At 45.7% G+C, this 13,201-nt stretch overlaps 2 protein-coding genes across 5 annotated transcripts in view; one reads left to right on the plus strand and one right to left on the minus strand.

Annotated features, from left to right (window-relative positions):
• Nucleotides 1-2,492, minus strand: part of ANKS6 (ankyrin repeat and sterile alpha motif domain containing 6) — a 46,373-nt gene extending 43,881 nt beyond the window's left edge. For 2 of the 4 annotated variants that reach the window (XM_048079583.2, XM_066992674.1), the window contains exon 1: nucleotides 2,056-2,490. In XM_048079583.2, coding sequence (XP_047935540.1) covers nucleotides 2,056-2,423 — 368 coding nt within the window. In that variant the 5' untranslated portion in view covers nucleotides 2,424-2,490. Of the gene's footprint in view, nucleotides 1-2,055 lie in introns of all 4 variants that reach the window. The other 2 variants (XR_010829566.1, XM_048079582.2) reach the window with 2 other exon arrangements.
• Nucleotides 2,493-10,461: 7,969 nt separating this feature from the next.
• GALNT12 (polypeptide N-acetylgalactosaminyltransferase 12) overlaps nucleotides 10,462-13,201 on the plus strand; it is a 48,922-nt gene continuing 46,182 nt past the window's right edge. The window contains exon 1 of the mRNA XM_013181114.3: nucleotides 10,462-11,003. Coding sequence (XP_013036568.2) covers nucleotides 10,633-11,003 — 371 coding nt within the window. The 5' untranslated portion in view covers nucleotides 10,462-10,632. The remainder of the gene's footprint in view (nucleotides 11,004-13,201) is intronic.

Consider the following 13,201-nt stretch of genomic DNA (forward strand, 5'->3'; position numbering starts at 1 on the left):
CTCCATGTGGGACCCATGGGCTGCAGGGGGACAGCCTGCTCCACCAGGGGCCTCTGCACAGCCCGCAGGGGAACTGCTGCTGCGTGCCTGGAGCGCCTCCTGCCCTGCTCCTGCACTGACCTTGGGGGCTGCAGGGCTGTTCTTACTCCTCACTCTCCCAGCTGTTGTGCTGCAGCAGGTTTTTTTCCCCCTTCCTTAAATCTGCTCTCCCAGAGGCCCAACCAGCGTCACTCCCTGGCTCGGCTCTGGCCAGCAGCAGGTCCCCTTTGGAGCCGTCTGGAGCTGGCTCTGATCTGACATGGGGCAGCTGCTGGGCACTGCTCACAGAGGGCACCCCTGCAGCCCCCCGCTACCATACCTCATACCAACACAATACCTCAAACCAGCTTGCTCACAGTGAGAAAATGGAAACCTTTTACCTCTCCCCAGTTGAGGAGCAATCCCACACTTTAATAAACATAATACATTTATAAGATGTGTACTTTTGCACTGCTTGTTGTAGCTATCATAAGTTACTATATGCTTGTGCAGTGTTTAACACAACCAAGCTTTGTTCCTGAAAGCTGCTTTTGCACTCTGAAACAGAACAAATGGTACTTGAGGAAATCCCCAGGAACACTACTGACCACTAACAGAGACATGAGACATGAGACACAAACTCCCTAGCTTCTTTCCAGAAAACATTAAGTTGCAGAAGAAAGTTTCCAGGGACTGTCAAGTTGCAAGGAGTCTGTGCTTGTAGCCTTCACTGTGCCACTTCAGTAGATCCCGCAATCTCTGCAAACGTGATTACTTTTATACATATATGCTATCTCACCAATTTCAATGGGACTAAACACAGCCAGAAAATTCAACATGTACATAGTTTGAGACCTATGCTTGCACAGTCATTATATTTTCTTTTCGGTTATCCATTAAAAAAACAAACAAACATGTTCTTCCATTTTAAGCTTCCTCCCCAGGCTTCAATATTTATCATACGTTTCAAATAGTAGCAAGTCATTTCTTTAAAACAATTAGAAGACTATGGTGATTTAGTTTATTGTTTTTAGAGAACGAGGGTGAGGTTTTCATTAAAGAAAAAATCTAAGAATGTTTTTGGGGCTTTTTTTTTTTTAACTTTCGTAAAATAACAGAACTGCTGAACCTTGTCTTCCTTGTTCTTACTGGAAAACCAGCTGTGTGACTCATTCTTTGGGAACTTTCTGTGGGCTTTAATTGAAAAGAGAATGTTGACTTTCAAACAGATTTTTTTTTCTTCCAAGTATTTTAATCAGTTATAAAAGAAAAAAAAATCTCTCAATTAAGCATTGATTTATCAAAGTAGAACACGGCCCCCCAACCTTGCAAAATATGTAAACCCAGCGGGTATTTGTATACATTGAGATAAGCAGAAACTCAAGCATTAGCAACACTGGAACCATCCGCAGCTCTGCGGTGAGTGATACGAGAATGGTACGATACTGAAAACAACCCAGCTCTGCCACTAATACCCAAAATAATGATTCTGCATATCCTCCAGCGAGCCCTTTAGGAAAATAAGGAAAAGGCAAGCAAAATGAATTGTTTATACTTAGTTCAATCCGTTTTAAATTGGAGGTGATTTTCCAACAGGTAGGGTTAAGAGAAGAAGGACTGAGACTGGTCAGGGGTTTTGCACGTATCTCCCTGCCAAGGAAGGGAGGATGAGCATGCAGCGTTTTGGGGTTCAGGTGACCCCTTGCAGCTTTGGGGTGCTCGCTTCACCCTGGCAGTATCAAGGGGTGCCCAGCTCCAATACCTGGATGCCTGGGATGGATGCCTGGGATGGATGCCTCTCCGCACCAGCCCCCGCCACCCCTCCTGCCCCCCGGGGAGCCGCGGGGAGGGCGGCAGGTGGGCGCCCGGCTCCTCGGGCCGCTCCCGGGCGCCCTCCCCGGCAGGGACCGGGGCGCAGGGGCCGAGCCCGTCCTCCGAGCAGGCCGGTGCCTGCGGGCGCGACCCGAGGCTGGGGACCGGCGGCAGCGGCTGCGGGCGGAGACCCCCCCCGGGTGGGGGTGAAGCGTGCGCCCCTACCTGGCCGCCTGCATCAGCGGGCTCCAGCCGTAGTGGTTCCTGCTCTGCACCGAGGCCCCCTTCCGCAGCAGGAACCGCACCAGCTGCTCGTGGCCGCCCGCCGCGGCGAACTGCAGCCCTGTGTTGCCGGCCTCGTCGGTGCAGTCCACGGGGACGGCGGCGGCCGCCGGGACCGGGACCGGGGTGGCGACGACCGCCGCCGCCTCTCCGCGGGGCTCCGCCGGCTCCTCGCTGCCGCAGGCGGAGGCGGCCGCCGGCTCGGCGCTGCCGCCGGGCAGCCCGAGGAGGCGCCGGGCGGTCTCGCAGTCGCCCTGCTCGCAGGCGCGGAGGAAGAGCTGCACCTGGGGGGGCACCCCGCACTCCCCCATCGGCGGCGGCGGCGCCGAGCCCCGGCCGGCCCGGCCGCCCCCGGCCCTCGGCGGCCGCTGGGAAGGCGGCGGGGAGGAGGGGAGGAGGCCGGCGGGAGGAGGCCGGCCGAGGGCCTGCGTCGTCCCCTCACGGCGGCGCTGCCGCCGGCCCCTGCGCCATCTTCGCGCTGGTTCCACACAAAGAGGCGGCCGCGGCCATCGCGGGTGCCGCAGGCCCCTTGGGCTGGCAGCGGCACCTTCCTGCCTCCTCCTTCCCTCCCTCACAGGCTCCTTCGATACAATTCTGCGCTACAGAAACCAGTCATTACCCACCAAACATCGCTTTGCACCCCAGTAGTGCCCAGCGGCTGGTCTCCGAGCATAAAACTCCCATTTTTGTTTCTAAGTCTCTTCTCTCTGCCTTCAGCCTCCTAGGTAGCCTGGAACCTTTTCCAGCTTAAATTGATCTACAACACCTAAACTGAAAAAATGATGAAGCTCTGGTGAAATAACTCCCGAACCACAGTTGACCGGTTAACTTAAGAATATGTTATCATGCCCCTATAACTTCTATAACTTCCAGCAGGTTGCTCTCTATCAAAACTTGTGACTTCAAGGGCAGAACACGGCACTTGTTACAATGGTGGAGGTTTGGGGCAGAGAGAATTAGGAGACGTTGCACAGAGTGTAGTTGAAACTGCCTGGTGTCACTAAAATGAAGCCATCCACAGGTTTTATTCAGAGACACCCATACTTTCCATGTTATATGGCTTTCTTCCTCTGATCCACTGGCAAATCCAGATCACAGGACCATCATGGCAAAGGGCCTAACAAGCTGTACTTCAGGAAAGACTCCATCAAAAAAGTACTGACTGTGTAAGGCCGCTTAAACCCATCCTCTGGGAGAGTACCGCTCACAGCAGGTTAAAAATGACTTACACTTTTGCAAATTTATCCTCACAGAAACAATAGGACAAATTCCTAGACAGGGTAAGTATTCAGTGATGCTTCCTCCATTATAGATATCATACATTAAATAATGTAAAACATGTAAACATTTAACATGGGTACTTTTGTTAAAAAAAATCCGTAAGCACAAAGATGTTTATGCTGGCCATCATCAGAAGCAAGATACATGGCTAGGCAAACTTTTGGTCTAGCCAATAAAACCGCTCTCAACAGTACAGAAGTGTGAGGAACTCACTGTGATGAATAAAACTGGACGGTGTAATTAATTTCAAGCAAGATTTCAGAGCTTGGAAGAATGGAATGACAAGAGTGATTAATGCAATACATTATTCAGGATTCAAGAAAACTGGGTCATACTTACCATATCAAAGTGCATGCTTGGATAAAGTCAAATTAGTGACAGGATCTCTCCAGTTTACCTTTTGAGATAAGCTGCTGAATGTGTTGATCATACAAGTTTATGTTATGTAGCTGATGATCATGCTATCAAATTCTACTAATGGTTTGAAACTCCAGACAAACATATCACAAATATAATTAGAAACTTAGCAGCAAAAGATGCAACTCTTCTTTGAAGAAACTCATAAGCAACAGGAGATATTTGTTGAGGTTTACAAAATGAAAGAGGAAATTATTTGTGCTAAATTCTGCTGTTGTTATCTGATGATCATTGCTATCTTCAGTCAGCTTTCTAGGCATTTATAGAGATGTGATCACACAGTGATTTCTGCCACTGATAGGAATCAGGTAACAATCATATCTCTTCTGAAATGAATAAAGTGCTATTGGATATTCTTATGGTGATGCATTACCAAGTCCTCTGGGAAATGCACAACTTAGTTTCTTCAGCAATGGAAGAACAGCCAAAGTCTTTCAAACTGGTCATTAGGGTAAGAGAATGGAGAAGGCTTAGGCTGCAAGAGAATATAGGAGAAGACAAAACCAAGGCTTTCAAGTGCACATGGTGCATTGATCATTTGGAAGGCATCTGCATCTGGTTTGTCCAGTCACTGAAAAACACATTGCTTTTCACATGGAATTCCTTTGTGCCACCAGTGTGCTCATTTGGATAAGTTGGTGTTGGATTGCAACGAGGGCAAAAAGATGAGAAAAGTGCAAGGACAAGAGCAGGCACACCAAGGAAGCAGAACAGATGAGTCAAGAACAGACATGTGAGGCCAACACTTGTGAACCTTTTCCAACAGAAGTCCCCACTGCGAGTGATATCTAAACACCAGCAGGGAGATAAATGGGCCAATATAAGCTTTATTAAAGCTACTTACAATACAATGTAACATAAAGGAAATAAACTTAGAGCCATTGCTCTGCAAGAGATGGAGCTCCTCATTTGCAAAACAAAACACGGGAAGCCATTAGGGCATGTAATGCACCAGTGGAGCTAGTAAAATAACTATAATATGGCAAGCGTGCAGTGATGTAGAACTACAAATTGCCCAGATAACATGACAGAAAATGTGGTTGCTTTTACAGTAGTAGTAGGGTATAATACAAATGGGCATGTCCTCACACCATGATACTGAGCAAATTTCTACCTCGTGTATCATTCAGGGTCACAGAATATGGAAGACTGCAGAATTACTATCATCATAAAAAATATCTCAGAAAGGACAAATGCAAGTAGTCAAGAAATCTGTTCCAAAAAAAATCCAGAAAGCTGCAGATAGCTGACTCAGTCATAATCTTCATTCTGAGAGGCTGGGGATGATGGCACCTCAAATCCCCAAATATGATGGCATTATTTTTATGGCAATTCAAGGAATAAAAGGCTTATTTTCTATTGAAAGACCTTACTGCTGTGAATCACAAGAAAGTCATACTTCTGCAAAAAAGAAAACTGAAAGTTTTAGCATCTGTTTTGTGTGAAGATACTTGTCTATCTCTTACTGAAAAAGGTTGACCTATATTAGAAATGTCATCAGAGAAAAGAAGATACCTCTCCAGTATCATGAGACTCATAAATGTTAACTTTGGTCCTTTCAGACACAGAAGCAGAAACAACCTTAAAAAAATGACTAAAAAAATGGTAAGTGCCTACAGTATGGGATGACTACGGCTAATTCCACCACTCAATTTCTCCTTGAGTCCTTGGATCAGAATATATGTAACAAGTCTCCACCTTGTCTTCTATAACCAGCTGCTGTAACTTTGTAATTACTTCACTTACATGTTTCTGAATATGCCACATTTTTCATCAAACTTTCGACAATTGTTTGGAATCTAGTATTTCAATTTACTATGCCCCACAAGAATTTATGAAAAATCAATTCATACAAATTTCAAAGAAAAATTCAAATGCAATAGACCTCAAACAGTCCCTTCGGTAACATGTCCTGTCATACCGTATTCTGTGCGCAGAACTGCAGTTTTGTTTCAATAGTTTTTGATACTCAAGCTTACAAGCCAAGACTTCCTTTATGTTTAGGATCTTTTCTAGCTTCTACAGTTCACGCTTTCTATTTGAAAAAGGAAATTTATGAATGAACAACACATACCCATAGCAAACAATAAACCGAATGATGCCTTTGGCATGCACATCCTTATTATCTTTAAGCTATCCTGGCTTGCACATGGTCATTTGAACAAGGTATTTTGTATATGTGTGTGTATGTGTACGTATACATATATATGTCTACATATATATGTACATACACACATACAGTGTTCTGCAAACCAGTACAGGTGAGGTCTTGTACAAGCAACATCCACCAAATCAGTCTGTTTTTATTGGCTTGTCAGTATCAGAATTATACAGCATTCATTCTTCAGACTGGTACGAGATGCCTGAAATAGTTGATGGTTTCTATCTCACTCATCAAGTCTGTGTTTTTAACCTATTTTATTTTTAGGCCTCCATACCCTCTGTTCTTCCTCCCATTTAAATTCCTGACATGCTCTGCCTCTGCCTACTCGTTACGCAGTCAGGCTGTCTCCTGCCACAAGGGCTATCCTGTAAAATTGGGGTCCCCACTGCAGCACAAAGGACCTCAGCACCCACCCCAAATTCACACATACCTGCAGCTGGGAAAGCAGCACCCATCCCATCCCATGTTTTTCCTGCATTATGCAACTACACCAAATAATGACACTTTCAAGACAAAGATTTTAATAATAATATAAAAAAAAATGCTTGGCACTGGTCAAAAAATGGGATGAAATAACGCTTAAAAAAAGACAAGCACACTTGTGCTGGCAAAGGAGGGAATAAGCTGCCAAGGTGGGAGTCGGGGGGAGCAGTTTTTTTGCAGGGTAATGCTGTGTTGTGCCCAGTTAAAGTGACTGTGAACAATGACCCATCACTGGTCCACAGCTCTTGCCAATGTACGTTTCATAACTCAACTGAATCTTCTCCCTGAACAAATTTCCTATCTCTCTGCAGTGTATCTGTACACCATGTTCCTCTGATAATTTTTTCCTTTTTTTTGAGAACACCTCAATGTTGGTTGTTACTAAAACTGGGAGTATTATCCTGAAGCACGATATGGTACTTTCTTTTCCCCAGAAAGTGTGAATTTAGGAAGCCATTTGAACTTTGAGTTTATTCAAAATGCAGTCTCTATCTGCTCATACATCTCCAAACCCCACTTACCCTCTGTAATTTTGCTTTATTTTGACTAAAAGTACAGATCTAACAAATAAAATCTTGTAAAAAGAAAACTTTGGATGAGGAAAATTTTAAAGCATTTGCAATATTTAATACCTCTATTTTTTTCTGTACTGCACATCATCACTATAAAGGAAGAATAACTACTACTACTAATACACATGTAAAATAATTCATCTTACTGCTTTAAGTTTTCGTTGTCTGTAGACCAATTCCTTCAACAAGCCCATGTATTTTAGATAAACCAAATATTGTCTGCAATTTAAATGAATGTTCAAGTGAGCATGAGATATACTCTTACTTTCAGGTATTATATTTACTATAATATAAATTCTTACGGGTAACTACATACTGTAGTTTTCTCTTACCGTTTCTTAGTTTTATGTCTGATTGCTTTCTGAAAGGTTTAGGCAATATTTTGTTTCCTCCTTTTTTTTTTTGTGAAAAAATACTATTACACTTTTAAAAAATAAACTCTTCAAATGTATTATTCCACTGACCTTCTGTTTTGGCAATTGAGGGCATATTAGATCTTCCTGATAAGCAATTATAGATTTTATATTACTTGCCTGGTTACTCTACTTACTTATAACTGAAAATCCTAAAGTAACCGAATTTACATCTCACTAAATATTCTTACTAATCTTGAAAAAACAAAAATCTCAAAACCAATTGTTTTGTTATTAAACCTGAAAAAGCCAATAGAATTTCTGAAAAGTAACTTTTCCATTAAAATACTGTTGTAAGCTTTGTGGATAGTAGGAAACTCATTAACCTTATTAAAGGTTCTTTTTTTTTTTCTTTTTTTTTTTTTTTTTTATTTCTGGGGCTTATTTTTACACTCAGAGCAGAGGTTTTCCCTAAGTCTTTATACGTTCGGTATTTTAGCTCAGACATGTCAGTCTCCCCATTTTAATTAAACTGTACAAACTCTAAAAAAGGTTGAGAAAAAGTGTCTTTGAATTCACGTTTTTTGTATCTTGTCCAGATGTATTTGTGAATGCAACTGATTTTTTTTTTAAATTTTTATTTATTTATTTTTTTTGCATTAGCATAGTTATTGTACTTTCTCTTGCTGAGTTTCCTTAGATTTATGTGCTTGGATATCATCCCTTGGGGAACTGCCTTTTATTAGCATTACTTCCAATCCTCGCTGCAATGATGATCATGGAAAGCCTTCCCAGTTACATGGCTTAATGGCATTATTACTACTGAGAGCCAACTATCAGGCAGAGTAGCACACTTCTAGTGTACTACCTGCTGTAACCTTTCCTACTGCTGCGAAAGATAGGTTAACACTAGGATTAGGTTAACGGTTGGACTTGAGGATCTTAGAGGTCCTTTCCAATCTAAATGATTCTATGACACCATGAAAGAAAGCTGATGCTCTCCTATTTTTGTTTCAAGTCCGTTCTTCCTATGCCGGTTGTCTTCTTCAACAATGTTGTCTGACCGCATCCTGGTTACAGGATGTCTCTTGCAGTATTTTCATGTCTTCAGTTTCCCATTTTTTCACCCCAAACTTGTTTTAGTGATGTAATCATATTCTTGTGCACCCTATGTATTGTTCTAATACGTAAAATTAACCCCTGCAGCAGAATACTCCTGTTTTCTTTCCCACTGTTCTTAGTTAAATCTCAGCCCTGAATTTTGCTCTTTACGTGTTCTGAATTTTCCCCAATAATTCCTTTTGGGAAGAACTCCTTCTCCTTTGATTAATTCCAAGAAAGCCTTGTTTGGTTCCTCATGCTTAATATTTGTTACCATCTTCTAAGTAATTTGCAGCCTCCCACAAAGGGAGAAATCAAGACTATTTATTCCAAACAACCAAACCTAAGCCCACAGCGTGCACCAGAAATGTCACCTGCATTTTTAGGGTTTTAGCTTCCTTTACATACAATGTATATTCTAATGTCCATCATGTTGGTATTTAAAAGTTGGCTGCAAAGCATCTTTACACATATATACATTGCTACTATTAAGCTTAAGTTTTATTGCAACATGTAAATGTAATTTGAAACTAGGTTTTACGTATATATAGTTATCTATAATAGACAACTGTATTGCTGGATAAGAAATTATTAAGTTATATCTATCCACACACATACTCATCATCAAATCCACCAAAACTCCTTGCTTTATGGTAGTTTTCCAGCATCAGGGTGACTCATTATTATTCAGCAACCTTCCGTCCAGAGCAAGGCCTCCAGAGTAGTTGACTGCCTCTGCGTTTGTTGTCCCATCTACTATTTGTTAGCATCTAAAATCGGAAATAGCTCATAACTGCATGCTATGACCCTGTCTGGTAGTGACCAGGTTTTCCCTCTTGCTTAGTATCAGAAATGTTTTCGTTCACTCCTCAGCAGTGCTGGTGAGCACACCTAATTCTGCTGCGTCCCTCTGGGCATGGCCAGAGTCCTCGGCTGGGTTGAGCTTGATAGGCCTCCAAAATCAGAGGACAAACACCTCTTTGTAAAAGGCACAATGCACGTAACACTTCAAAAACAGTGTTTCAGCTCCCTGCTGCTCTTGAGAGATAAACTGCATCAGCTGTATTATGCCTAATTTGTTTTCAACAGCAAACCCACAAATTCTCATGTGATCGCATGGCCTCAGGATCTTAAGTTTAAACAAAGAAGGCTAAATACTATTAAGGGGTAAAATGAAAAAGTCAAACAGAAAGTTCAGACTAAGTGCCATGGTTGCTTTTTTCCATAGTTCTGTCAAGTCATGGAATGGGCTGCCCGTTATCTGGATAGCGAGTTTGGGATTTCACTTGTCTTCCGGATTTCTATCTATGAGGTCACGTTAAAGACTTTTTTCAACAAAGAGGACCACTTTCTCCAGTGAAAAAAAGAGCTTGTCATTAACTCCCACAGCTTCTTGGCCCATTTTCCGTTCATTTTTGTCAAACCACGTGCTGTCCTGGAGGCAGCGGAGCTGATGAAGCCTGGTTTCCTACAGGATTCTTTCCTTCCACCCCAAAGCTCTTCTTAGTCCCTCCACGGCACGAAATGTCCCTTGTCACCCTCCTGGATGCCTTGGGGCCAACCTGGTGATCCCCATGAGGTAAAGCTGCTCGCTGTGGCCATGGTAGCCCTGTGCCATCCTAACTTTCCCTCACTGGGGGTACATACACGTGTCCACCACACAGCTCCCTCACGCTCTGGGGTGACCGCATCCCCCCACCACAGGTAAGAAAGGTTCACTCTACACCCGCAGTGCCTGGACCAGCAGCACAGGGCCTATCCCCACCGCTCCCTCCCTGCCCCTCACAGCCCCCGGGGCCAGCGGGAGCTCCGCCACCGGGACATCCCGGAGCCAGCCGCGGGCTGCGCCCACCCTGGGGCCGCCAGGTCCCGCCCGGTGAAGGGTCTCGGCGCCGAGCCGAGCCGAGCCGAGCCGAGCCGTGCCCCGCGGGCTGGCCGGCGGCGGGGCGGGAAGGAGGGAGGAGCCGCGGCGGAGGAGCCGGGCGGGTTTCCTGGCGAAGCCGAGGGGGGCAGAGCAGGCGCCGGCTGCGCTGCGTGGCCGGTGCAGGTTGGCGAGAACTTATTGCCGAGCTCCCCCGGGGCGAGGCGTGCCCGTGTCCGCCTCTGTGTCCGGGAGAGGCGGCTCCTCCCGCCCGCAAGCCCGCTCGGCATGGCCGGCCGCCTCGGCCGCGGCGTGTGCCGGGGCAAGCGGGGCCGGGGGTCCCGCGGCGGGGGCGCGCTGCTGGCGCTGGGGCTGCTGGCCGCCCTCGGCTTCTTCGCCTGGCGGCGCGGCCCCCCGCCCCGCCGCGGCGACCCCTCGCCTCCGCCGCCCGCCGACGAAGCCTCGCTGCGGAAGCCCGTGTACGCCAAGCCCGGCCCGGAGCCGGGGGCGCTGGGCGAGCTGGGCCGGGCGGTGCGGCTGGAGCTGAGCCCGGCCGAGAAGCGGCGCCAGGAGGAGAGCATCCGGCGGCACCAGATCAACATCTACCTGAGCGACCGCATCTCGCTGCACCGCCGCCTGCCCGAGCGCTGGCACCCGCTGTGAGTACCCGGGGGGCAGCGGCGGGGCCTCTCCGCCGCCCCTCGCACCCCGTCGCTCTTCCCAACCCGCTAAACAGCTCTAACACCGCAGCCCTCACTAGCAGGCTTGAAGCCGTCGACGCTTTTCCTTCTGCTCTCTTCTGAAAGGCATAAAAAGGCGCCCGGTGCAGGTGCGTGTGTGACTCGGGAGAAGCCAAGTCCCTCCGCTACCCCCAGCAGCCTGGTGCCAGCCCGGGAGCGCAGGGCTTCTCCTGCTGCTGTCCCTTGGGCAGGTCACCGCAGCCAGCACGCTTTTTTCCAACCACTCCCAGCTCTGCAAACATTGTACTTTCCAGAATTCAGCCTTGCACGGCACTCGAGGGGCTGATGCCGTGCAGGATGAAGCAGTCTGTTTTATCACCAAGCAGGCTCAGACACAGACTTACCAGGATCACATGCTGTTGTGTCGTGTAGAAATGCCCCCTGAGATACATAATGCTCTTCTAAACTGGTGCTTTCCGTGTTCCTCAATGGTCAGTTGTTGGGACAATTTACCAGAGATAATGGTATCAGCGCTTTAAAAATAAGGGTTAGATACTATTCGATGGTCCTAGTTGGCAGGCAACAGTTCGGTGCGGTCATGAAGCTGCTGCTGCACAGCAAGTTGGGCTATATGGCTGGTTCTGGCCTGATGCAAATGCATTGCTCGGTGGTTCAGAGGTACTCTGTTCCTTGGTTCAGTGGGCACCGCCAGTGGGCAGCCAGCTGGGGAGAAGAATGGTCTTAAACTATACATTGACCAGTTGTGGGTATGTGCCTTCAGCCAAAGAGGGCAAAGCCATGGTTGCTACCAGCCCCTCCAAGTCCTTTCCTCTGTTCCTCCAGGCCTTGGCTTCTACCAGTTTATTTCATTGCAGCAGGCTTGTGTGGTCGCAAGGAGCTGTGGAAAGAGCAGGGCTCTGCCTCCACCGTACCTTCTCTTCGTGTCAGTGTGTCCTGGCTGGTAGCTCACCCGATTCTAGTTACAAGTGCTCAATCTAAAACATGAATCTTATGGTAGCTCTTAAAAAATCACAGTGCGAATGCAAGGCATTTTTATCATAAACTTAACCCTGGTGGTAGGCTTGTTTTTCTTGGTTAGGTTTTACCCTCCCTTTAGAAGCAGTCTTTAGATCATAGGCTAGAAAGGACCACTTTAGTCGCGTTCCTACAGGAAGAATTTAAATCATTTTAACAAATTGCTTTGGACTCCTGCCATTTCTCTCAGACAGGATGTTGGAGGAAATGGAAGATCACAGTTGTTGAGCGGGGACGTTGTAAATAAAGGGGGGAGATTCCTGAAATGAAAGTAGTGTAAGTAGACAGATAAATCTTGCTACAATTAAGCATCCGTTTTGATTTTAATACTTCGATGTTGAAATGACAAAATAGATCCAAACTAAAGGATTGCAAAGCGTCAGTGATGTAATCTTGGAGATAATTGTCTTCTGAAGATAGGGCTGTATTGTACTGCTTTAGTATCTGCTGGTACACTGAAGTTCTTCGTGCCTTTCTGCACAGTTAAATCTAAATTATGGCAGGAATATCACAGAACATGTATCCAACTCACACAGCAAATGTAAAAAAGAAATCCCCAAAGACAATTTTGCAATAAGGTTGTTATTACCTTTCTTAAGAGGGAAGACTGTGTAAGAGATAAGTGAAAAAAAAAAAAAAGTACTAAAAAAGGTATCAACAAGCCTGTACTGACCAAAAATTCATTGCACTTCAGTGTAACATTAGAGGCTGTATGGATATGTCAAGTCTAGGAAATATCTGGTTTACTTTGTTTTCAGGTTGGTAATGCTTGACCAGCCAGTTCAGTTCAGCATTTCATGATCTTTAATGCACGTTGGGGCGTTAGGAGAGGCTGATGGCAGGAAATAAGAAGTAATGGTAGACTTCATCAGTCCCTAAAAATGATGCAAAAGCTACATTTTTAGATGTGATCAATGGAACTATTCTGGTACCTAATGATGGGAAAGTGACAGATATACCACTTTTTTTTTTTTTTAAGTGGCGCTCTGGAGGAGAGGAAGAGAACTGTGTACTGGTAAAGCTTGGACCTCTTCCAAGTTTGTTATTTAGAAACTGTGGTAAGGAATAGAATTAGTTGCATGTAGATAGGTGTGGTCTATTGAGAAGGAGTTGCCCTGGCTTTTGTCAGGCATGACATGTCT

Source organism: Anser cygnoides, chromosome 2 (genome assembly GCF_040182565.1).
Source record: "Anser cygnoides isolate HZ-2024a breed goose chromosome 2, Taihu_goose_T2T_genome, whole genome shotgun sequence".
NCBI lineage: Eukaryota > Metazoa > Chordata > Aves > Anseriformes > Anatidae > Anser > Anser cygnoides.